We start from the raw sequence: 25,875 nt of genomic DNA, 5'->3' as shown, positions 1-25,875 counted from the left end.
TAAGAAAATGAGACTTAGTGAGTTTTGGTTATTTGCTCAGCCCAGATCATCCAGCCAGGATTTTAATCCATACCTACCTCAAGAGCTCTGGGTAAAGGGACACCGCTTTACTGAGAACAGGTGCCCAGTGGGGCCTGGTGAATATGGTCATGCTGGCCACACCCCATGAGTGACCTGGATTTAAAAAGACAATTTGTATTTCTTACTCTGAGAAATAAAACCGCTGGGGAGTGAAAATACTCACATTGGCCTACTAGCACTGTTCCTCTTGTAGGTAACTTCTAGCCTGTTTTGGGCCGGCCGGGTTGGTCAGGCGGTTGGAGCTCTGTGCTCCTGGTGCCGAAGGCTGCCGATTCAATTCCCACGTGGGCCAGTGGGCTCTCGGCCACAGGGTTGCCGGTTCGACTCCCACAGGGGATGGTGGGCTGCGCCCCTGCAACTGGCAGCAGCCACTGGACCTGGAAACTGGGCTGCACCCTCCACAGCTACGATTGAGGGGACAACAACTTGACTTGGAAAAAGTCCTGGAAGTACACACTGTTCCCTAATAAAGTCCTGTTCCCCTCCCCCAATAAAATTGAAAAGAAAAAAAAAGTTCGCCTGTTTTGGAGCCTGGAGTCAGTGCAGAGGAAGTGGATAGATCCTAAAATACAGTGACTTCAAAACAAGCAGCTTGGCGAACCTCCATGCTCTGCGACATGCTCTGCTTGTGGCAGAGTCTGGACTCAGGGCTCCCTCCCCCAGGGAAATGCTCATGTCCAGAGGCCCCATGCTCCCAGTTGCCCTCTACAAGACTCCAAAGGAGTGCTGCACACTTGTGACGTCCCCAAGTTAATGCCTGGCTTTCTCACAGCTTACACTGTACCAGCTCTTTCTACTAAAAAGAGCAGAGACTCACTCAAGTTAGTTTAAATAATAGGAAAGTTTAATTTAATAACAGACATGTACATAAGGAAAATGGGATTTTCCACCATTAGCCAGGCCTTTTGGGAAGCTATGGTTGGGGTAGTGGGAGAGGGAGGGCGACACAACCAAGTCTCTAAGGGAGAAGTGGAGATTTTAAAATACTACTACTACTAATAACAAACACATATAGAGCTCACTTGGGCCAGTCACTGCAATAAATTGATTACATATTAACTAACTTAATCCTCCCAACAACTCTAAGGTAATATCCCCATGTCATACTGAGAAAACTGAGACATGTGGAAGTTGACTAATGGGTCCCAAGTCATCAGCAGATCGTAAATGGCACAGCAACAGTGCACATCAGACATCAGACAGTAAAGCACATTTGAATTCAGACAGTTTGGTTCCCAAGTCTGTGCTCACGACCAGTACTGCCTCTGTATGTCCAAGAACTGGTAGAAAGGGGACTTGAGATCCACAGGAGCTCAGAGGCTGGATTACCCTGTGACCACCCACTACCTAGGTCATGGACACTTCTCCAGCGCATGGCCACACATGCTGCTCTCATTCCATCTGTGGCTGCCCTTCTTGCCCACTCCTGGTGTGTGCACCATGGATCCATTTTGAATTTCCGACAGAAGCTGATGTTCAGTTCATGATCATGGTCCCTCTTTGAAAAGACGTTTCCCGGCAGGCAAGCTCATAGGCTTGATTAGCTAGCTACCTGCTGGTCAGATACCCACACTAGCCCAATGTGCAGTCACGGCAGAAGAGGGCAGAGGGGCTGGCAGGCACCGCAGGAGAACCGGCTCTCTGGTGAGGGAGAATCTTGTAGCCTGCCAGTCTGCTCCCACTCCTGGCAGGATACTTCGGCACAAATTATCTGTGTGAGGTCAACCCCAGCTAGGATGCAGGACTGTTAGCTGTCCCCTCCGTGGATGTGTTTTCCTTGGCTATCACCTTGTTCTGAGATTCGGGGTCTCATGTTTCCAGCTTCTTGCCTGGTAACTACACCCTTTCTTTTTCTGAACATCTACACCAGACTCTTTCTCCTTCCCCCTTTCCACAGCCCCCCAATCCACCTGGCACAGGAGTCCGGACTAGTTTTCCTTAAACACCACTTATTCCCTTCACTTCTGACCCAAAAACCTTTGATAGCTGCCTAGGTCTTGGTGTCACTTGTCTAACGCCCTGCTTGAATTTTGCTCTTCCCCATTCCTGACTATTCCAGATTAACCAGTCAGTCTCCTCATGGTCCTGCAAACATGCATGGCTTGTTCCTACCTCCATGCTTTCATTCGTGGAGCTGTCCTGAACTGGGTGCTCTCATCGTACCCCCTGCTGTCCAGTCCCACCTCCCCCACAAAGCCAACGCTGAATTTCTCATCCTCACACGTGTTGCTCTTCTGAATCACCACAGCACTTAGCAACAGTGACACTTAATTTAACCAGACACACAGTTTCGTTAATACGTTCCACATGTGTTTGTCCTGGCTCCACAGTTAGATTGTAAGCTTCTGGATGGAGAAGTAGAAGAAGATAGAATTACCATATTTGAATGTTGACAACATGTTCAGTACTACAGCATATGTAATAACATTTAATTCTGACAACAACCCCAGGCTACAGGGACCATTATCTTCACTTTAGAGGTGTGTTACTGAGGTTCAGAGAGGGAGGCTAAGTAACTTGCCCAGGGTTACAGAGGTATTAGCTGTCAGGACTGAGACTGAATTTAAGTGAAATTTTCACTTTTTACACTACAACACAGCATTTCCTTGTGGCCACGCTTTATTCTTTACATCCCTCAGTGCCTACTGTAGTATTGACTAATTCAGCAAGGGTTCAATACATGCTGGTTAAAGTCTCCCTTTGTTAAACATGGAGCATCAAGAAATGGCCCTTATACTTTCTGTTCATTCATTCATGCATCTACTTAATAAATTTCACTGGGTGCCAACTACGAGCCGGGCACTGTCTTAGACACTGGGGACACGAAGACTCAGGGTACTGTCCTTACTCACCCAAAGAAGTGATGCACAAATAGTTAATATATAAATATGTTAGTTATCTATTGCTCTGTAAAAATTACCACAAACTTAGTGTCTTAAAACGAGACACATTTATTGTATCACAGTTTTTGTGACATTTATGACCTCACAATTTCTGTGGGTCATAAATTTGGATTCTCTGCTTAGGGTCTCACTAGGCTGTGATGAAGGTGTCAGCTGGGCTGGGTTCTCATCTGGAGGCTCAACTGGGGAAAAACCCACTCCCAAATTCACTTAGGCTGTTGGCAGAATTTGTTTTCTTACAGCTGCAAGACTAAGGGCCCCTGCTTTTTGTTGGCTAAAGGCTGGGGGCTTCTCTCAGCTCCTAGAGGCTGCCTGCTGACCACAGGGCCACTCACCTCATCAATCCCACAAGGAGAGACTCAAGAGTGAGTCATTGAAGTGACAACCCATTCCCCTAGGCATATAACATAACCTAATCATGGAAGTGACATCCCATCACCTTTCCATATTCCATTTATTAGAAGCAAATCACAGATCCTGCTTATACCCAAGGAGAAGGGATCACACAAGGGCATGAGTACCAAAAGGGGAGGGTCATGGGGGTCACCTTAGTGTCTGTCCACCACAAAATAATCAGTGCCAGGTGAGTGGTACAGATACTCAGAAGGAATATTCTTTCCAACAGACCTGCCAGCTCCATATGCAGAGGTGGCTCACCACTGGTGAGCGCATGCCACCCAGGTGCCAGGATACTCCTATTTTGATATTGGGAGAGATGGGCTACTGTCAATTCACAGGCAGAGTGGCATCTTGCATCCTGATCTCTGCAGTGGGAGCCACAGGCACGAAGCTGGTTCAGGAAGGAGGCTGTAATGATTGTTCAGGTGTCAGGGACTCAGGCACCAGGTCATGGCTATGGGGCTGAGGAAAGTGGGTCACGTTCAGGAAATGGCAGGCCTGAAGCTGCAGCAGGTGGACTTAATGGGCGGCCGGACAGGTTGGTGGCCGGAGAGCGAGGAGAATGAGGTGAGTCTGCGGTGAGGGATGAACCGGTCGGAGTTGCTGAGGATGCTTGAAGAAGGGATTCGTTGGCTTTTTTCTCTAATTTGGGATAAATAGCTTCTAATTTTTGTGGAGCACTCCTAGAAACAAAGAAATCCTTCAGTATTTCTGTTGAATCTTCCACTGGCCATGCAGCATAAAGACACAAACGTAATGGAGCAGTGGATCTCCTTGACTTTGATAAAGCCCGTGGGCATTGTGGGTCTGTATGTCAGGGAGGAAGGTGGGACTTATTGACCTACCTGGTCAATAAGTCGCTGGCTGTCTAGAAAAAACACAACAAGAGTGAGAATCACAACTGGCTGTCAAGTTCCTCTCATCTCCCGTTTCCTCCCCAACCCACTACTGAGTGCCACCCTGGGCAGTCACCCTGAGAACTGGAGGGATTGGCAGCTCTCCTCTGCACCCCACTCAGCAGCAGTATTGTGTGGCCTCGGACAAGCCACCACCACATGTCACAGAGAAGCCTCTCCTAGCACATCTCCACTGTCTTTGGGGCATGCCTTGGGGCATGCACCTTCAGCATGCTGGCGTCCAGCTCCCTCGCCATCCTCTCCAGATCAGTAACCAGGCTGTGGAGCTGTGTGATTGTCCTGGAAATGTCAAGGCTTCCGGACATCTCTGCTGGCGTGCCCTCCAGCTGGTCTGGCCACCGCTGGGGGACGGCATCCAGCTGCCTCTCAGTTTGCTGCTGGCTTCCCCGCTCAGCCTCCAGCCTGTGGGGTCCACAGTCTACCAGAAACTACAGAAAAGAGACTCCCTAAGATTCACTTGTCAGGGGACGGCCCGGTGGCTCAGGCGGTTGGAGCTCCATGCTCCTAAAGGCTGCCGGTTCGATTCCCACATGGGCCAGTGGGCTCTCAACCATAGGTTGCCGGTTCAACTCCTCGACTCCCGCAAGGGATGGTGGGCAGCACCCCCTGCAACTAGGATTGAGCACAGCACCTTGAGCTGATCTGCCACTGAGCTTCCAGGTTGCTCAGTTGGTTGGAACGCGTCCTCTCAACCACAAGGTTGCCGGTTGGACTCCTGCAAGGATGGTGGGCTGCGCCCCCTGCAACTAACAACGGCAACTGGACCTGGAGATGGACTGAGCCCTCCACAAGTAACTTGACTTGGAAAAAGTCCTGGAAGTACACACTGTTCCCCAATAAAGTTCCCTTCCCCCAATAAAATCTTTAAAAAAAAAAAAAGATTCACTTGTCAGATGGCTCCCCACTGGCCCACTGACCTTTCAGTCTCTGAGTATCTGAGAAAGTTGATTCCTCAGTCAGTTTTTTCCCCCTTGTGGCATTGCCTTGCCTGTCACAGTGGTGTTCTTCATGAATGGAAGGACACCTCCCCTCCACAGATGCCATGTCACACGTGGTGGGTACACACACACACACACACACACACACACACACACACACACACCCTGCTCAGCTCTATCCTTCTACTGCCTGCTTTTAACCCTGTTCAGGTCATAGGTAAGAAGAGACCCCACATCTCATTGAACAAGAGATACAGAAAGGTAGCCCGTCAGAGACAGCGATGGAGACCTATGTTTTGGGTAGTCATTTTCAATTGAGGAGCTATCTGTCTCCTTTGGTCCTCATTCATCATGAGCTGGGTGGAGGGGACTGGCTTTTACTTAACACATAAACCACATGAAGATCAGGGGCTTGACCTGCCCCAGATCACCAACCAGCAAACCTGGAGGCCAGCCGTGCCCAGCACCCAGGTTTCCAGCCTCCAGGACCTCCGGCACATCAGGCTTCTCCTGAGATAGACAGATGGCCAGAACCAGGAGTAAAGGCCCTGGGGTCACTCGGAGGGTGTCCTTCCCAGGACTTGGCGAAACCCACCTGCAAAGCCTGAAGCCTCTCTTCCTTCTGAGCCCTGAGCTGCCGAAGTTCCCTGATGTACTTTTTGAGCTTCCTCTTCCTGCAGGTGAGTCGCTTCTAGAGAGACAGATATCCCTGCTTTCAGACTGGGGGCAGGGTGGCACTCAGTGGAAAATGGTCAGGGTCCTGACCCCAGGATGAGGCCAAAGGAAAATCCTGCCCCCAAACAGGCAGTTCTCGAAGTGTCCTGCTTGGGGTAAGGAACATAGGTTTATTTAATGGGTGATGACGGGAAAAGCAATGGGTAACTTTTTTAAAGCCTTAACTCCACTCAAATGACATAGTATTATAACAGAACCTTTTCTACTTGACTTCAGGGAGCAGAGGAGACGCCAGACCTCTGTATCCCTCCCTCGTCCTGGCTGTGACGGACAGACGAGAGCCCTCTGGGAGGCAAATCCACTGTCCAGGGAGGCACGGCACCTCTCTCTAAACCTCCAATCAGCATCTGGATTGGTTACTGTGTTCCTGAAGCTGAGAATATGATGCTTTAAGGATAAGATGATTAGAAATGAATGATTTCCATTTCTCAACAAAAAATTTCTTTTGGGTTTTTGATAAACTATGAGGGCAGCATAAGTAAACAAAGCTGATACTGATATCAACACAGGCCTTTAGTGATCAAAGTGGAAGAAAGGGACTGGCATCCACAAAAGACTCGGGGAGCATTCTTCTTGTAACCCCTTGTTAGTTGCAAAATGTATTTGCCCTACCAGATGAACGGGCCCATAAAGCCACTGTAACAAATGGCATGGTGCTGGTGCAAGAACAAATAGCAAATGAGAGAAGAGACTGCGCAGGAACAGATCCATGTTAGCAAAGGAATTTAAAAGAAAAAGTAGGACATAAATCAAGAGAAGCAGCAGAATCTATAAAATATGGTGTTGAGAAAACTTGCTTATAATAATAGAGAAAAATAAAGTTGATCCCTCCTTATAACCATATGTGAAGTAGACTCTAGATGTATTAAAGACCTACGTGTGAAAGGTGAAATTCTGAAGTTAATAGAAAATAATGCTAGAGAATAAATTAGTGACGTGGAGGTAGGGAAAGATGTCTTAAAGAAACTCCCAAAGGCACAAACCATGAAGGAATTATTTAATTTGGTTACCTCAAAACTAAATATTACATTCAATGACAATGCCATCAATAAAAGTTGATATGTGCAGTGTCTAAAACCAGCAAGAGACTTACTGTATTTTGCCGTGTACAATGTGCACTTTTTTGCCCAAATTTGTGAGGGAAAAATAAGGTTGTGCATTATACATGGGTAGCACTAATTCTGAATCTATGTAAGTGTTTTTAATTCTTCTATTTATGCTTATGAGTTAAAAGTATAACTCTAGAAATCAATTACAATATCCATATGCAAAATAATACCCTGGCTACGATAATGGATTTTGTTGAACTTAAGAGGAACTTGTGACAACAGAGTTCTTGGCCTTCTATGACATGTAAATATCGTACATTTGTTACCGGTTCATAAAATTTGTACCATAATATGTTAAAAAATAAACGCTAAAATTCCTTTATAACACAAAAAACAAGTACCTAAATGTAAACAAATAAAAAGTTGAATTAAAAAATTAAAACAAAATAGTTTTTCCCTGAAAATTTGGGCCCAAAATGTGGGTGCCCATTATACACGGGAGCACATTATACACAGCAAAATAAGGTACATGTAGAATATAAAAAGGAAAGCCTACAAACCAATAAAAAGACAGGAACCCAAGAGAAAATTTTGCAAAGAAAATGAACAGTTAATTCACAGAGTAGGGAATGCAAAAGGCTAAAGTTCATGTGAATCTATGCCCAAGCTCACCAGGGATTAGAGAAATGGAAATTAACACAATGAAATATTATTTGACTCTCATCAGATTACTGAAAATTAGACAAGTGGATAACACCTGGGGGAGGGAAGATGGAAGTGGATATAAGGACTATACTGCAGGTTGGTGAGTTGTGCACTGGCCTGGCCACTCTGGTGAGGGTCCCGGCCACCTAAGTGTGCTTTCCTCTATAAGCCAGTGGTCCTGTTTCTGGCTAAATATCCCAGAGACTTCCTTACTTAGGTCTTAAGAGGATGGGCACACGACAGCATTGTTTGTGGTAACAGAAAGCTGGAGTCATGTAAAATCCATTCTTGGGAAAATGGAGAGTAAAATGTGTCAAATACCTGCTATGGATACTGTGCAGCTGGCAGCAACAATGGACGACATGTTTTTGATCCGCGGTTGTGAATCTGCTCATGCGGAGGAATGATAACTGAAGTTATGTGGGACTTTTGACTCTGCAGTGGGTTGGAACCCCTAACCCTGCATTGTTCAAGGGTCACTTATCTATGACACACAAAACATGGACTGATCTTAAAACCATGGTAGAGTGGAAAAGCAAGAAATAGAATGAGGCCTATAATATAATTTTGTTAAGTCAATATACAAGCACAAAATACAGCAATATGTGTTTTACCAAACCATCTACAAATAAAATAAAAATACAACACTTTAAATGGTTGCCCATGGGAAAGGGAGGAATGGTGATTAAATGCAACCATTAAATAAAACAGAAAAAAGAATTTGTGGACTAAAGATAAGGGTGTGATATTAACTGAAAAGTATGTGTTTCATTAACTAAATCCCATGTCAGGTCAAAAAAAATTTTAGGAGATTTTGTTTATTATGGGGAATATTTTATGGGCTGTTTATTGGGAATATGTTTAATTTTTGTCATTTTTGCCTTGTTTCTCTTGTGTTGCTTTGGGGAAAGAAGAGTCCCACATCACTGGAAGTGTATAGGTAGAGGTTGGGGTTGGAGCCACCAAAAAAGTTCTTTGTGGCCCTGAGATTCTGTGGATGAAATCAAGGTCAAGGGGACTGTGGATGAGAGATCAGCAAGAACATTCAGGCAAACGAAAGCCTTCAGTAAGCAGAGGAGACAATGAGGTCACTAGGAAGTTATTAAAATGTGTCACATCACTGGGTGTTACCTGCAGTCACTTCCCAGCAGAGAAGGAATGAAGCACTCAGGGAAGGAGTGGCAGGCAGTAAGTGGGCACGGTGGGTTTCACTCATGGATCTCCACTGATGGTAAGCACAAAAGTTAAGGTCTCACAGAGATAAAACAAGCAAGCAAACAATCCTCACCTTGCTATCTCATCAATCTACTCTCTCTCTCCATCCTCACAATTGAACTTGAATGAGTAGTCAGTTCTCATTGTCTTCACGACTGGGTCCTTGCTCCTCAGCCATCTGTTTTGTTTCTCATCACTCTTTTGAAACTTCTCTCTGCAGCATCCCCAGTGATCTCCGGTCATGAAATCCAAAGGAGCCTTCCTCTGAGGCCTTCTCTGCTTTGAAGTAATTCTCCCCTCATGTCCCATCCCACTCTACTCCCCTACCCCCATCCTTCCTTGACCTTTCTCAGGTTGTTTCCTTAGTCCTTTTCTATCTCCAAACTGTGTCCTTAGCGTTCCATCTGGAGGCTTCAGATATGATTGTAATCTCCAAACCACTGGATTCTTCCTAACAGTCAATCCCATGTTTCCAGCGGAGCCAAGAATCTCCTATTGGCATCTCAAAATCAATTTGGAGAAATCAAACTTATCATCCATTCACCATCCTCTTATACAATCTACTGCCCTTGAACTCCATATTTCTGTCATTGGATCTGCCATTCATCTTGAAATCTCTGTCATATTTCATCTCTTATCTGTGTTACTCCTCTCTTCAAAATGCCTTCTCATTACCAAAGATAAGCCCAAACTCCTTAACCCAGTATCCAAGGCTCTCTGTGACCTAACCCCCATTTACCCTTCCACCTTTTACCTCTTCCTACTCCATCCATGCTCTCCAAGCTGGCCAGAGAATTACTTGTGATTTCCTGAACACACCCCATGCAGCCACACACTCTCATGGCTTATCTTCCATTCCCTCTGCCAGAAATACTACCTATTTCTGCCTGTCGAAATCAGGCCTACGATTCAGTCCAAAAAGCCACAGTCTTATCTTCTGGTTTAGTTTAAAATCTAATGAAGAGTTTAAAGTCAGCTACAGACATTGTGTAAACGAAAAAAGGAGGCAAAGATAACAAAAAAAGAAATGCAAGAAATAGTCATAGAAAATATAGATCTATCATTTACAATATTCAAAATGAATAAGGTAAAGTTCTCTGTTTTATTTTTTTTAATATTTATTCATCCATTTTTGCGTTAGAATAATATTTAGTGGTACATATCATGTGACTAAGGCACTCATTAGAATTAAAATGCAAACCTCTACAAACTTTTATTTTCCTAAAATATTCCTCAGGGAAAAAAAGACAAATTGAAACATAAGGACTCGTGCAAGATTTTTTTTAAGTTTCTGATCCTATCAAATGTCAGATAAAATGTGATTTCACAGTAAAATAATTTGACTGAAAAGGGCATTAAGTAGTGATGAAACACGAGAACCTAGCAACACTGAAATTCTCAAATGGCTTACTAACAAAATGCATAAAAGAAAAGTGATGAACAGATGAAAAGGTACCTTTCCCTGATACTGTCATAAAAAAAAATTACCAACTTTCAAAATGAGTGTTCCTTACAGAGCCAAAAGTGTCCCAAAATATGGGTAAGAGTATCACCCATTGTATTTTACAAGGGAAAATGATACCGTGATGACTAAACCTGACAATGTGCACATGATCGTGCATCTAGGAAACATCAGGAAATAGCTATATAGCTATATAAGATATAGCTAACCTCATTAAGAGGTTTAAATAAAGACAATTTAATATCTGATTCAGAAATATAAAGAAGGGCCCAGCCAGCCTGATGGCTCAGGTGGTGGGAGTGCTGTGCTCCTAACGCCAGGTCACAGGTTCGATTCCCACCTGGGCCAGTGAGCTGGGCCCTCTACAGCTAAGATTGTGAACAACAGCTCTCCCTGGAGCTGGGCTGTTGAGAGCTGCCATAGACTTGTGGCAGCTTTGTGCTGCCGTGGGCTACTTTGTGCTGCTGCTGCTGTGTGTGTGTGTGTGTGTGTGTGTGTGTGTGTGTGTGTGTGTAAGGCTCATAATACCAGCATGGGCCAAGGAGCTGTGTCCTACACAACTAGACTGAGAAACAATGGCTTGAACCAGAGTTTGGGGTGGGGAGGTGGAAGAAGGGGGGGGAAACATAATGGAAAATGCTATTGGTCAAGAAGACAAAGTATACCCCAAAAGTCACAATTCTTAATGTAATCAATAAGTTTAATATAATGCCGAATAAAATTTGAGGAAATTCTCTATAGAACTTGGAAACTTGCATAAGAAAATTTCTCTGAGTCAGTGAGAATATCAAGTTATTTTAAAAAATGCTATATGGCAAAGATGCTGGTAGATTTAAAAAAAAAAACATAAAACAATCAAAACTATGTAATAACTTTAGAACAAAAATAATCAATGGCTAGAGTAAAGCAAAATTCTGCTCTTATAAAAATTTAATTTATGTCAAACTAGAAACAACACATAGATGTGGAAAGGACTCACAGAAATGTTTTGGGGGCAACTGGATACCAGAATAAAGAAAAATTAACATAGAGTAGTCCTTCATACAACACAGTATATTAAATTCCAAATGGGCTAGGAATTAATCTTTAAAAATGAAACAATTAGATGAATTTCTGAGTAAGAAATAGAACTGATCTAAATACAGATTTCTAAAAATTTCCCCAACAATGCAATAAAAAAGAAAAGAAATAACAGAATAAGAAAAATGGAGGTTAAACATTAACTAATATACCTTATTGTCCAAAAGATAAACTACTTCGAGACAATCATGTAGAATTCATGCCCCAATTCTAGAGGAAAGTGAAGATAGTGAGAGTCTGCATGGATGAAAGCCTCGTCCCCCGCATTCACAGTTAAGCAAAGTAAAACACATCCAGTCACTGCTGCACATGTGGGAAACTTACTGGATACATTCAAGTGGTTGACACCACATGGGCTGGTCAGTGAGGAAACACGTGGACTTTTGTTACGTTGCAAATTTTTCAGTCTTTCTGGAGTGCAATCAGGGATTAATTTCTTTATAAAGGTCACAATTTACAATATTTACTTTACAAGATTTAATTCAAAGAAATAGAGACATCATGAGAAATTGTAAGAAATCAATTTCACAACTATGCTATCAACACCTACAAACACACACAGGGCCCACTATTACAATCACTCCTCTAGAAATGCCCTCAACCCCCTTGCCTCTCCCTCCTTCTGTTACTTTTCAGGCAACTCCTTATCCCTGGGTAAGTAAGTGCTACTGTCATTGGCTGTCCTCAGGCAGCCCCATGAAACACAGGAAACCTCTAGTTTCAGAACTCAAATTGCTGCCTTGTACTGACTGCCAATCCTGCCCCATTCTCTGTTTCACTTTCCCAAAATATACCACACCTTCTCCTATCTTCAGACCTTTCACATCCCACATTTACCCACACTGCTGATGTTCTTTCTTTGCATATTATTGAGGAAATGAACTAGAAAACTCGAGCCATCTCCCAAACTGCAAAGCTATGTACACTGGCAGACCCTGTGTTCTTTTCCCTGTTGTTTCAGTGGCAGAAGTGCACTTCTCTGCCTCCCACCTTCCTGGATGTCTCAGTACCACCCAGTGCTCGCTACCATCACTCACTTCTTAACACATTCTTCTCTTACAGCATCTAGAACACCGCTCTCCTCGATTTTTCCTGCCTCACTAAATCTCGTTTGCTGGGTCCTCCTGTACCTTACATCTAAATGATGGCCTTCTCGGGATATTGGAACTTCTTTTCTCTCTAGACTCTCTCCTGAGGATATTGCCTCAATTCCCTTGGCTTTAAATATTATCTTTATTATGATGGAACCCTGTTTTAGGTTCTAGGAATACTACTCCACACTTTTTTGAGACCCAGATTTCGTATCTGATTGCATATCTAAGATCCTACTTTGGTGTGTCTCAACTTGGACTCAACTTGTTCTCAATGAAACTTGATGTTTCATTCAAACCTGTTCTCCCCCTTATCATCCTTATCATCCATCATCCATCCAGTTTCTCAAACCAGAAACTCATGAATTCACTTTGATTCCTTTCATTTTCTTACTCCACTTCTAATCTATCTGTATATCCTGCCAGTTCAAACTCTAACTATAAATTCTTTGAATCAAATAAGACTTTTGCAGCCTTGGGCTTCTGGGTGTACTCCCCTGCTGCCTGGTCTTTACAATGGTGGATTTCTCTGTCTCTAGATCTCAGCTTCTGTGTCACCTCTTCCACGAAGCCCTCACTGACCACGCTAACATGGGTCACTGTTACTCTCCCTCTCACACCCGTGTTTGTTTTCTTCATAACTCATAAAAAACTTGTAGTTTGTTTGACTTCTTATCTGTCTCCCTTACTAAACTGAAAACTCTGCCAGTAGGGATGGCATCTGTCTTATTCCTAGCAAGTACTGTAGTTCCTAACACACTGAAGGAACTTATTTAAGTATTTCTTAAATGAACACATATTGTTTTTTATTTATTCTAGGTTTCCCTTCATAAATTAAAGGCATACTTAAGGACAATTATTATGAATCATCTTTCTACTTCCTACAATACCTAGCACAACATTCCACACAAAGCACAGAGCTGAATAAATCACTGAATGTGATTTTTCATCTCGTGCACGCATCAGCAGGTGAGAGACCCCCTGCCCCCCCGTGGTACACTGCATCTAGAAGGAATGATGTTAGAACCAGAGAACTCTGCCTCTTTGGCTTTCTGAATTATTTCTCTACCTTTCCATAGTCACCCCAATCTGGATTCCCCACTTTCTCATCCTGTATCATAACATGTTCTCAAAAAGTCAAGTATCAAAAAGAAGACTTTGAAAATTCATCCCTCATTATTGGATAGAAAGACATCATAGTGTAAATTTGTCATTTCCATTAAATCAAATACTAACTGGATTGAGGTTTCAGTAGGGGGTGGTGGCTGGTGAAAATAACGCTAAAGCTAATTGGGAAAATAAACATATATGCATATCCACAAAATTCTGAAAACTTTGTGGGGTTCTAAGACCTACTTGACATTAAAACACATTGCAGAGCTACAGTGTTTAAAATCGCTTGACACACAGGCAAGGATAGACAGAAAAATAGAACAGAATAGAAAGTCAAAAAATATGCAAGCATATGTGAATATATGGCATGTTATGAACTTGGCACTCAAATCATTGAGGAAACTGGATCATTCAATAAACAATGATAGGAAAAATTGATTATAACTTAGAAGTTACCTTACTCTTTCATCAAACTATATCTTGGATATTCTAAGTCCTCTAAAACATATTCAAAGGTTTTCATTGCAACATTCCATGTTATCTCAAAACAAAATAATAACTGGAAATAAATAGTGTCTGCCAATTTATGGTACATTCATAGAATTGAATACCAGGCAGTTGTTAAAAAGAATATATAAATTGTATATGAACTAAAGGGAAAATGTGAAAATATACAAGATGTATTTTTAGATGATGAGTTACAGAAAAAATTTAAGGAGAATGTATTTGTGTGTGTGTGTGTGTGTGTGTGTGTGTTAAGGAGTGCATTCACACACACAAGATTGTCTGGAAAAATGATACACAAAAATTTAACAATCGTTACTTCTGGGGACTGAGAATGGAGGAAAGCAAGAAGAAATATTTTTAGTTTTGACTATACCTTATAATGTTTTCTGAGTGTATTACCAAGAGCATGCAATGTTTATGATAAAAAATTAAATGAAATAGGATACAAATAATCAGTACAGAAAGGAAGGCAGGAAAGAAAAGGCAAAGGGAAAGGGAAGCGAAAGAGAGAGCTATGCACTAATTTACAAGTTTCAGTATATTTGCAGGATAATTATTAGCATGTATAGAACTTGAATACATTTCTAGCCAAATTTCTAGTACTATCAACCAGGGTAACCATATAGTCTTAGTATTGAAAGGTTTTGCATTACATAGTCCAACTCCTCATTCTGCAGGTGAGCAAAGTGAGAGCACCGCATGCTTTCTGGGAATCTGACATCACAGTGTCAGTACCACCTCTTAGACTCATAGTAATTCACTGACACTTTGACATCAGCAGCAAACTATACGTGGAAAAGCAAAAGAGGATGAAGCAGGAGAAACAAAGAAAAGCGTCCGTTGCTGAGCTTCCATGACATGCCAAGCATCATGAACAGAGGGTAGAATAGAGTCACCCAGGGAGGTGGTAAGCCGGCCTTACCTTGTAGTGGCTGATGGCATCTTTAATGGTCAGCTCACGATGAGACCTGTGCTCAGGGGATACCAGGCATTCCACACACAGAAGAAGTCTGCTCTCCTCACAGAACCAGCACACCTTCTTCTGGTGGCTGTGGCAGATGTAGCCTGCCCCCAGAACCTCCTCGGAACAGGGCTTCCGGCAGAGGGGACAGCAGAAGCCCCCAGAGGCAGAGGCCTTCTCCACGTACTGGGCCAGACACACTCGGCAGAAGAGGTGTCCACAGTCAGTGCTCACGGCCTCCTTCAGGTGCTCCTGGCAGATGGGGCAGATGCCCTCTTCCCAGCTATTCTCCCGCAAAGGGACCATGGCCTCCACCCTCCACTGCCAGCCTCCTGTCTACAGGGCCTCCTTCCCCACTGGGGCTTTGGAAGGCCTCCCATGTACACAGTCCAGAGAAGATGGCCCAGCTGGACGAAGGCAGTCCTGGAGCAGCCTGGAGGACACGACTCGTGCCTACAACTTCGGGCAACTGCTGACTGTCCCTCTGTGAAGCCTAGCACGGGCACACACACCACAATTCTTCATGAGTTGCAGAAATATCTCATCAGCTTTGACACGCACCCTCTGGTTTCCTTATATTTGTGAAACTTGAAATCACTCTTTATTTTCCATACCCCTGGAGGAAGCAGGTGGTTCAAAAACCAATTCTATTTTCCTCTCCAAAGCTTTCTGTGAATATTTGTACAGCTCAAAATTAAAAGGCCAGAGAGTTATGGCCAGAAGCCAGAGCATCATAAACTGAAAAGCTGAAAGTCTCCTCTGATTTGCCCTCAGCTAAGAGAATTTGGCAGGAATGTGGAGTGTCTTCCACCCTGGGATACTATTCTTAGATGTGCCTCACGGTCACATCTAAGAATCTGGCTACTGCGATAACTTACTACTGCCAACCATTTGCATCAGCATCTCTGTCAGCTGGTTGTTCTCTGAACCAGCATCCTTTCCAGGGTTTTCTGGATTCCACAATGAAAGACAAGAGAACAGGACTTAGAGCAGACCAGAGACCTGTGCAATGTCTGAAGGCACCTTTTCCTTCCCTTCAAGCCATCTCCAAAGAGACTAAAAGAAGAAAGTCCTCCCCCATCACCACTTCCCTTAAACCCTATGCGTTCACTCCCATTCCCTCACCCCCAAACCTCTTGCTTAGTCCTTCTCCCCCAAAGCGTTCAGAGTATCCTACCTCAGTTTCTCCTGCTACAACTTCAGGTCATTTTCTCAGGCTTCAGATCTGGAGAGATGGCCAGCAGGTGAATGGTTCTTTTTAAACCATGTCAATTATAAACGCTCATGTGTCAGTAAAACTGGGGGGAAGTGAAGAGGCCCATCCTCTCCTGCAAATACTGAATCACTAGGAAAATGAAACTCCTGTGGCTGGCTGGCTGACTGAGGGGAGCTGAAAGGTGAGATGGACTTTGGCTGGAGCAAGGTGCGGCTTGTTTGCACACAGGGAAGAGGAAGGTCTTGGAGCTTTCAATGTAATGGCACAAACTGAGTCAACTCACAAAATGAAGACCTGTCCTCCAAAACCCCAGCCATGGTAGCTCAGGACCCAGGGGCCACACAGCCATGGCGTCTATGCATGATAGTGGCCACCCCGCAGTCTTCCAACTTCTCATCCAGTCAGGCTGTTCTCAGCCCTGACATTGGGGGAGCCTACAGGGGGTCCCCTTAATAAGGGCTTTAAAAGGTCTGAGATACTTATTAAAACCTCACTCCAGAGTCTCCTCCCTCAGCCCCACTTGGCCACTGTCTGCTGTGGGTTGCTAATGAAAAGTTATTTTCTCAAAAGTCACAATTCCGAGCCCCACGCCCGGCGCCTCGCAGGGCAGGACCCTGGGCCGGAGCGCGCGCCAGGACTGCCCACGTCTCTGTGTCCGCGTGTCCGAGCCCGCGCATCCGTGTCCGCGCCCGCGCCCTCGTGCCCACCCCGGCGTGTCCGTGCGCCCACCGCCAGCCAGAAAAATCATTTTTCTTCTCTGGAGGGTGAACATTTATAGCATCGATTTCACGGATCTGGTAACATGGAAAAAGATGCTGGTCTAATTGAAGCCAATGGGGAACTAAAGGTCTTCATAGACCAGAACCTTAGTCCTGGAAAAGGTGTTGTGTCCTTAGTAGCTGTTCACCCCTCTGCAGTAAACACGCTTGGGAAGCAGCTCTTGCCAAAAACGTTTGGACAGTCCAATGTCAACATTGCACAGCAAGTGGTAATTGGTACGCCTCAGAGACCTGCAGCGCCAAACACTATCGTGGTAGGAAGCCCACACACCCCTAACACTCGCTTTGTGTCACAGAACCAGCCTTCAGACCCCTCACCTTGGTCTGCGGGGAAACGCAACAGGAAAGGAGAGAAGAACGGTAAGGGCCTGAGGCACTTCTCCATGAAGGTCTGTGAGAAGGTACAGAGGAAGGGAACCACATCCTATAATGAGGTGGCTGACGAGCTTGTCGCAGAGTTCAGCGCCGCCGATAATCACATCTTACCAAATGAATCTGCTTATGACCAGAAGAACATCAGACGGCGAGTCTATGATGCCTCAAATGTGCTAATGGCCACGAACATCATCTCTAAGGAGAAGGAAATCAAATGGATCGGTCTGCCCACCAACTCGGCTCAGGAATGTCAGAATTTAGAGGCAGAGAGACAAAGGAGACTTGAAAGAATAAAACAGAAACAATCTCAACTTCAAGAACTTATTTTGCAGCAAATTGCCTTCAAGAATCTGGTGCAGAGAAACCGCCAGGCAGAGCAGCAGGCCAGCCGGCCGCCCCCGCCCAACTCTGTCATCCACCTGCCTTTCATCATTGTGAACACCAGCAAGAAGACTGTCATCGACTGCAGCATTTCTAATGACAAATTTGAGTATCTGTTCAATTTTGACAACACGTTTGAAATCCATGATGACATAGAGGTGCTGAAGCGCATGGGGATGGCCTACGGGCTGGAATCCGGAAGCTGCTCCGCTGAAGACCTCAAAGTGGCAAGAAGTTTGGTGCCGAAAGCGCTGGAACCCTATGTGACAGAAATGGCTCAGGGATCACTCGGCAGTGTATTCATCACGTCGTCGGTTTCGACCTCTAATGGCACAAGGCTTTCTGCCAGGGACTTGACCAACGGTGCGGATGGGATGCTGGCCACGAGCTCCAGTGGGTCCCAGTACAGCGGGTCCCGGGTGGAGACCCTTGTGTCCTATGTCGGGGAGGATGACGACGAGGACGAAGAGGACAACGAGAACGAGGAGGAAGACTGACGTGCTCGCTCGCAGGTCGCTCCCCCGCAAGTTAAGCTGCAGGAAAACATGCTTAGGGAAGAGAAACTTTTTTTTAATGTGGGTTTTTCTGTTTCTTTTTGGCCTCCTCCCAAAAAGATATTGGTAAGCTATTGAATTCGATGTGCACCTCTGATAAGCAAGCCAGGGTTGTTTTCTGTCGGGTCTTTTAAAACGGGCTGCAGTGTGTATGGATTCCAGTGTGCTGATGCAGGACCTCTACTTACTTTTTAGGATTTTGTGTGTTCCTTTTCTATTTTTTTAAATAACGACTTCATTTATGCCCAGTAACAATTCTTGCTGAGATTGCTGACTAAGCTGTACTCCATCTACATCCACGAAAATAAAACTCCGTCCGGTGGAGGCGGGTACACCACCCAGAATGCCATTTGCAGTTTGTTGTGAATGGCGCCACCCGCTGGCCGAGGGTGTGGCTCCAGGACGAGTGTTGTGTTGTTCAATCATGTGGTGTCCAAAGAACTGAGCAGATGGCAAAGCTCTGCTTTTCACCATTAAGCGCCATGAATCTTATTATACCTTTATTTTTCTCTTAAATTATATCGACTGTGATTCCATCAAGTTTATACCTTTTTTTTGTGTGTGGTCTATTTCGCAACAAATTGCAGAGTTCTCTTTTTGTTTTTGTTTTGTTTTGTAAAAGTTTACTGCCATGCTGGTGCAGCTATGAAAACTGTCTGGAAGGCTTAGAATGGTTTATTGCTTATGGTAAAATTTGCCTGATTTCTTACAGGCATCATTTGGAAACTTTTTATTATATAGTTGTTTACATACTTATAAGTCTATCATTTAAAGACATGTACTGAAACAAATATTGTATTTGTTTCATAAGCATCTTCCTGTAATCTACTATAAAGTTGAAATTAAATATAGAGAATGTTTTAACAGTTTTTTAACTCAAAATTTGTCAATCATTTTTAATAGTTCTTTTTTTATAAAAAGAAAAAGGAATTTCGGGACAGGCAGTAGCCTCTTTTAAAATTTATTCACTTAATTCAAAATGGATCAAAGACTTAAGCATAAGACCTGACACAATAAACTGCATAGAAGAAAACATAGGTACTAAACTTATGGACCTTGGGTTCAATGAGCATTTTATGAACTTGACTCCAAAGACAATGGAAGTAAAAGCTAAAATAAACGAATGGGACTATATGAAACTTAAAAGCTTCTGCACAGCAAAAGAAACCATTGACAAAATAAAGAGGCCACCAACTGAATGGGAGAAGATTTTTGCAAACAGTGCCTCCGATAAGGGGCTAGTATCCAGAATATACAAGGAACTCATGCAACTCAACAACAAAAAAACAAACAACCCAATTGAAAAATGGGCAGAGGACTTGAAGAGACATTTCTCCAAAGAGGACATACAAATGGCAAATAGACATATGAAAAAATGCTCAACATCACTAATCATCAGAGAAATGCAAATCAAAACCACAATGAGATATCACCTCACCCCAGTCAGAATGGCTATCATCAACAAGACAAATAGTAACAAATGTTGGAGAGGCTGTGGAGAAAAAGGAACCCTCATACACTGTTGGTGGGAATGCAGACTGGTGCAGCCGTTATGGAAGGCAGTGTGGAGGTTTCTCAAAGAATTACGAATAGAATTGCCATATGACCCAGCAATCCCTCTCCTGGGTATCTACCCAAAAAATCTGAAAACATTTAGAGATAAAGACATGTGTGCTCCAATGTTCATTGCAGCTTTGTTTACGGTGGCCAAGACATGGAAACAACCAAAATGTCCTTCGATAGATGAATGGATAAAGAAGTTGTGGTATATATACACAATGGAATACTATACGGCGGTAAGAAAAGATGATATAGGAACATTTGTGACAACATGGATGGATCTTGAGAGAGTAATGCTGAGTGAAACAAGTCAGACAGAAAAAGCAGAGAACCATGTGATTTCACTGATATGTGGTATATAAACCAAAAACAACAAAAGAACAAGACAAACAAATGAGAAACAGAAACTCATAGACACAGACAATAGTTTAGTGGTTGCCAGAGGGTAAGGGGGGTGGGGAGTGGGGGGTGGGAGATGAAGGTAAGGGGGATCAAATATATGGTGATGGAAGGAGAACTGACTCTGGGTGGTGAACACACAATGGGATTTATAGATGATGTAATACAGAATTGTACACCTGAAGTCTATGTAATTTTACTAACAATTGTCACCCCAATAAATTTAATAAAATAAAATTAAAAAAAAAAAATTTATTCACAAAGAACCATTAGCTGCACAGTTGCTGTTAGCTGCCTGTTCTAAAACAATAGTCTTTTTATTGAAACACAAACTTTTCTGTAATATTTTATGGAATATAAAGAGACTTCAATTGTTTGACTTGTTTAACTTGCCACTGTTAGTTTTTATTAATAAAACGCGCATGGGCATCTTTAAAAAAAAAAAAAGTCACAATTCCTTGGCTGTCTTCTCAAAAGAGATGAATCTCTTGAATCTCAGCGTCACAGGTGGGGTGAGCATCTTCCTTATTCTATACGACCACCTCCTGAGCATGACATCCCCAGGGCCAGGTAAAAACACCTGCTGTGGAGCTCTGGTTGCTCACACTCAATCCTTCTTGCTGCTCTCACAGAGCCATTTGCCTTGCTTCACGAGGACTTATGCATGAGGCTCACAGGCCCTTCCTGACCCCATGTCCTGCCATCATCCTGGGTGATTTCAAGGACTATGTATATGACCATTCGACACAGAGGCCCTTCTGCTCTTTCACATGCTCAATCCAGTGACCTTTACTTTTGCCACCAGCCTAGTGACTGTTTCTGGACCTTGTCGGAATTCAGATTTCATCACCTGAAATCACAAATCCAGGCCTTGGACGTGTCTTACAGCTCTCCCTAAGCTGCTCACTACCACCTCTGCTCTTCAATCTCCAATCCTTGACCGCTCCACATTCTACATTTCTGTCACATCTCATGAGATAATATGAGAAACAGAAAATGCACAGAGATTAAGTGACCTGCCCAAGATCATAGAGGGGTGGACAGAGAGCCGGGATTCAGATCTCGACGTCTTGTCATCCTCGCACACTTGCCACAAAATGTCGTCTCTTAGAAAGAGTTCAGTAAAGGCTTCATAAATGGAGGGGTATTTGGGCAGATGGCACAGTAACTGGATTCTTAATAGATAAATGAATAAACCACACTTTGCACCACCTTGGTGTACTGACCATGTGATAATGCACTATAGTTATTTAGGTAGTTTTCTCAATTTTCCTTTTGGCTTATTGAGCAACTTGAAGGCAGGGACCCACCATGTTTAATTTAACCCTTGCTTAAGAAAGATTCAAGCGTAGAAGTCATAAAAGGAAAGACAGATAAATTCAACTACATTTAGAAAGATCTGCATAGGGGAAAAGAACTACAAAAGCAATGCCAAGAGAAAAACGACCAAATGAAAGTGTAAAAAGAAAACTTATTTGCAACTCCATCAAATCAAAGGGCTAATTTCCCTAAAGCATAGACAGCTCTTATAAATCAAAAAGAAACTATTAACTACCAAGTGAAAAATTGGTCAGAGGAAATGAACAGACCCTTCACAGGAAAAAAAAATATACAAAGTATCTCTGAAACATCTGAAAAGATGCTCAGGCTCACTCACATGAAGGAAATGAAAATTAAGACAACAGTAAAATTAAATGTCTAGATATCTGGAGAACAGTGGTGGGAGGGAGACTTTCCCCTGTGTTCCTATTGCACCTTTTTAATTTGGAACCAAGTAAGTGTATCGTCTATTTAAACAATTACTTAAATTTAAAAATCTTTAAGAGGAAGAATCAAATCTAAAATGAAAGGAGTTCTGAACTAGTTAAAAAATCTGTATTATGGTCCTATTTCTAGAGATTTGGAGCTTTGTGCTCTGGGACAGCCACCTCAGCCTCCCTCGCAGGAAGGTGGATCAAAATGTCCTGGCTGAGAACGGATGTGCTTTATAAACTATAAACTGACATACAGTTCTTTGGAGTTATTATTATTCCCTTGCCTCACAGTCTGTTCAGCATAGCTCCTTGCACATAGCAGGTGCTCAGTACTTTTTTGAATGAATGATCTTTCCTAATTATGCCTACTTTAAAATTGTGGAATCAGGTAATTCACATCTTTTCCCTCTCTTTCATCACTTCTTTCCTGCCTCTGCTCTGACATTTCCCAGCAGAGAAAATCTCCTATCTCTTCCTTGCAGCTGCTCTAAACCCTTGACATCAGTTTAAACCCAGCTCATGTCCCACTTTGCTGCATGAAAACTTCCTATTATCTGCCACCTTGCCCAGGACAGGGTGATGGAAAGTCCTTCAGCTGTGTGTTTGGCAGCTGTCTCTCAATGGGCAGTAGGTGGCGCCATCTCCCAAGACAGGACTTGGCTTCTCTTTCACTTCTGGAAGGAAGAATGCTGCCATCCTAGGGCACTGGGACATTCCACTAAAAAATAACAGATACCTTAAACACTGGCAACGTAATTCTCAGGGCAAGAATGACTGTGGAAAGTTAGCAAAGAAATGTGTAAATTTCGGAGGGGTGAGGAGGAAGGAGGGGATAAACCTGTGTAAGAGGAAGAGCCCAGGAGAGACAGAGCCTGTAGGGTAGTAGCAGAAGGCAGGGGACCAAGGAAGAAAGTCTGCCAGTGAAAAATATCCTGTGATATTTTTAGAACAGAATATCTAGTATTGAACCTTCAGTTATCTGTTCTGTGGTTTTGTACTCTGGTAAAATCCATCCTCTAATCTGACACACCACCATCTATCTCTGGATCTTCAGGAAACAATCAGTCAATGTATTAAATCCAACTACTTGTGGAAGACATTTTCAAGAAATCACAGGAAAGGGCTGTGTTCTATGTTCGGTGATACGGTTCTCAGAAAAGCGAATCAGGCCGACAGGGTCTTCAGACACTGGGATTATTGGACACAGACTGTACAACAACTATGTATATGCTACGTCCAAGGAAATAAAAGCCACGCTTAGAAAATCACAGCAGATTTTTTTTTTTTTTTTTTTTTAAAAAGGAACTTTTAAACTGAGAGAGTAATGGATGCTAAAGTTATCAAGTCATGGAAACTCTAGTATGGTGACCTTCTTGGCTCATCAGTGAGCCGAGGGAAAACGAAGGATCACAGAGATTTGGAAAGAGTAGCTTCCTATTTACAGTTCAGTTTTTTGCCACAAAAAATAAATTAATTAAAAAATATATAATTTAATTTTAAAGGGTTATACATTTACTGGGTTCAAAAATTAATATATAAAGATGTACATCCAAAATATTTGCAACCACCCTGCCTCTATTTACCCCATCCTTCCATCCCTGCCCCACAGGTAAACACTTTTATTTTCTTGCGTATCCTTTCAGTGTTTCTTTACGTAAGTAGAATATGTGTGTGTATTCCATTTTTAAAGCAAAATATACATATATTTTTATACCTGAGCACATTAAAGCCAAAGGAGACACCAGGAACAGGAGTTTGCAGCAAAGAAAGTAGAGGTTTATTTAAAGAAATGGCGCCAAGCCCAGAGACACAGGTGAGCTAGCGCTCAAAGACATGCCTCCCGGATGGCGTGTAGGTTACAGATTCTATGAGGCAAAGTCACATGACACCATGGGTTAAGGGTTTGGGGGTCTATTGGGAACTGATTGGTCTGAGGTGAGGTAAGGGTAATGAATCATTTCCTCAGATCTTGAGGACAGGTCTGAGGTCTTTTCCAGAGTCCCTCTGTCTGCTCTCATGGGAAAATAGCCAGGGGATCATTCCGCCTTAGGGCTAAGGAGCTAAAACCTAACTTAGGTCAAGATGTTCTCTTTATCCTGCCAGAAGTCTAACTGTATGACCATTAGTCAGATCCAGACTACTGTCTTTTGTTGCCTCTGGGGTTGCTACTTATGGGGGTGGGAGGGAGAGAGAAGGCCAAGACTGAGGAGCACAGAGAGAAAGGCATGTGATTTCTAGAGCCAGAATTCAAAACGAATTTTAATCAAAGTCGTAAGGACCCTCGGTTTCAGTATCAGCCTTCTCCCCTGCAGACTTAGAAGAAACTCTGAGTCGACCATGAGCCTGATACAGAGGTCATATCCAAAGTGCCCTCAGATCCCCTAACAAACAGAGTGGGGGACAGTGTGAAGCAAAGGGTAGGTCAGACTAGTGGAGATACATCCTTGTTTGGAACAAAAGCTGTCCATTTTTAAAGCCTCCTTAAATTAGTCAACATCTAAAACACTCTTGGTTTAAAACAAAATAACTAAGGACATTTTACCTGAACTAAAATAGCTTGGAAATTGGAATAAATGTCCTATAACTTAAAATACTTTATTTTCTAGGGAGAACCTTTGGACATTCACATATTTACCCAACTCCAAGGTCAGGAGCCTCTAATCAAAGGTACATTCTTATCAGTAGATGACTGGATTAAGAAACTGTGGTACATTTATACAATGGAGTATTACGCAGCCATAAAGAAGAAAGAAATCTTACCATTTGCAACAACATGGATGGACCTAGAGAACATTATGTTAAGTGAAATAAGTCAGAAAGAGAAAGACAAATACCATATGATCTCACTTATATGCGGAATCTAAAGAAAAGAATAAGTGAATGAACTAATCAGAAACAGTTTTGGAAACATGGAGGAAAAACAGAGGGTTGCTAGAGGGGCGGGGGGGTGGGGATAAGGGGAAGGTGAGAGGTTTTGGGAACGTACAGAGGGATAGTGGATGGGGGAGGGGGGTTCACACAGTGTGAGGGATATAAATGATAAACGTCTAAGTTTTGCTTTGTCTTGTGCACCTGAAACTAATTTAAAAAAAAAAAAAAAAAAAGGTACATTCTTCATCTGAGGGAAAGTCACAGGCCATAGTCAAGAAAGGGCCCCTTTAACTGTGCCCCCTCCTGCCCCCATCTATATCTTATACAGGAGCTGACAGGCAGGCTTGTCTTCCAATCCCACACACTCCGTCCTCTGCTCCCCACCCTCTCGTTTAACGGGGAATATTTGGAAAGATGGAAATGAGAGATTATTCCAGCAGGGGAAGAAAGATCACTTATAGGGTCGCCACATAAAATATACAGAGGGTGACAAAAAAATGTACACACATTTTAAGAAATGAAAAAACTGTATTAAAATTTTAATATTCAATATATACCAATTACAAAAGATGAATACAAGTATATGTATACATTTTTTTTGGCACCCCCAAGTAGGACGCTCAGTTAACTTGAATTTCAGTAAATAAAGGCTGATTGTATGTTCCAAATACTGCATTATTCATTGTTTATCTGAAATTCAGACTTAACTGTGTGTTCTGTATTTTTATTTGCTAAATTTGGCAACCCTACTTGGCAAATTTGGGTCACAGATTATCAGTCTGACTGGAAAAGACAGTTTTTCTTGAGAAGGAGCTAAAGATAAACTTAGA

The 25,875-nt window shown here is 43.0% G+C and overlaps 2 protein-coding genes across 5 annotated transcripts; one reads left to right on the top strand and one right to left on the bottom strand.

The window, feature by feature from the left end:
- Positions 1 to 1,527: 1,527 nt before the first annotated feature.
- TRIM40 (tripartite motif containing 40) lies at positions 1,528 to 16,622 on the bottom strand. 4 transcript variants are annotated; one of them, XR_012496498.1, is made up of 7 exons: positions 16,334 to 16,622; positions 15,118 to 15,649; positions 5,834 to 5,929; positions 4,504 to 4,728; positions 4,229 to 4,251; positions 3,612 to 4,066; positions 1,528 to 2,426 (listed from the first exon to the last, which is right to left on the bottom strand). XR_012496498.1 is itself a non-coding variant. In XM_074332599.1 (6 exons), the coding sequence occupies exons 2-6, from the start codon at positions 15,460 to 15,462 to the stop codon at positions 3,838 to 3,840; spliced, it is 918 nt and encodes a 305-aa protein (XP_074188700.1). In that variant the 5' UTR covers positions 15,463 to 15,649; positions 16,334 to 16,622; the 3' UTR covers positions 2,435 to 3,837. The 4 variants fall into 4 exon arrangements, 3 of the variants coding, with proteins under 3 accessions (XP_074188700.1, XP_074188701.1, XP_019597608.1); XM_074332599.1 differs by lacking the exon at positions 1,528 to 2,426 and having other exon boundaries at positions 2,435 to 4,066; XM_074332600.1 differs by lacking the exons at positions 1,528 to 2,426; positions 5,834 to 5,929 and having other exon boundaries at positions 2,435 to 4,066.
- A 336-nt stretch (positions 16,623 to 16,958) lies between these two features.
- On the top strand, positions 16,959 to 19,033 carry LOC109452799 (transcription factor Dp-1). The gene has a single exon (XM_074332598.1). It carries the CDS (start codon positions 17,175 to 17,177, stop codon positions 18,402 to 18,404), a length of 1,230 nt encoding a protein of 409 aa, XP_074188699.1. The 5' UTR covers positions 16,959 to 17,174; the 3' UTR covers positions 18,405 to 19,033.
- The last annotated feature ends 6,842 nt before the right edge of the window (positions 19,034 to 25,875 follow it).

Source organism: Rhinolophus sinicus, linkage group LG05, assembly GCF_036562045.2.
Source record: "Rhinolophus sinicus isolate RSC01 linkage group LG05, ASM3656204v1, whole genome shotgun sequence".
Lineage (NCBI taxonomy): Eukaryota > Metazoa > Chordata > Mammalia > Chiroptera > Rhinolophidae > Rhinolophus > Rhinolophus sinicus.
This window is presented reverse-complemented; position numbering and strand designations above follow the sequence as displayed.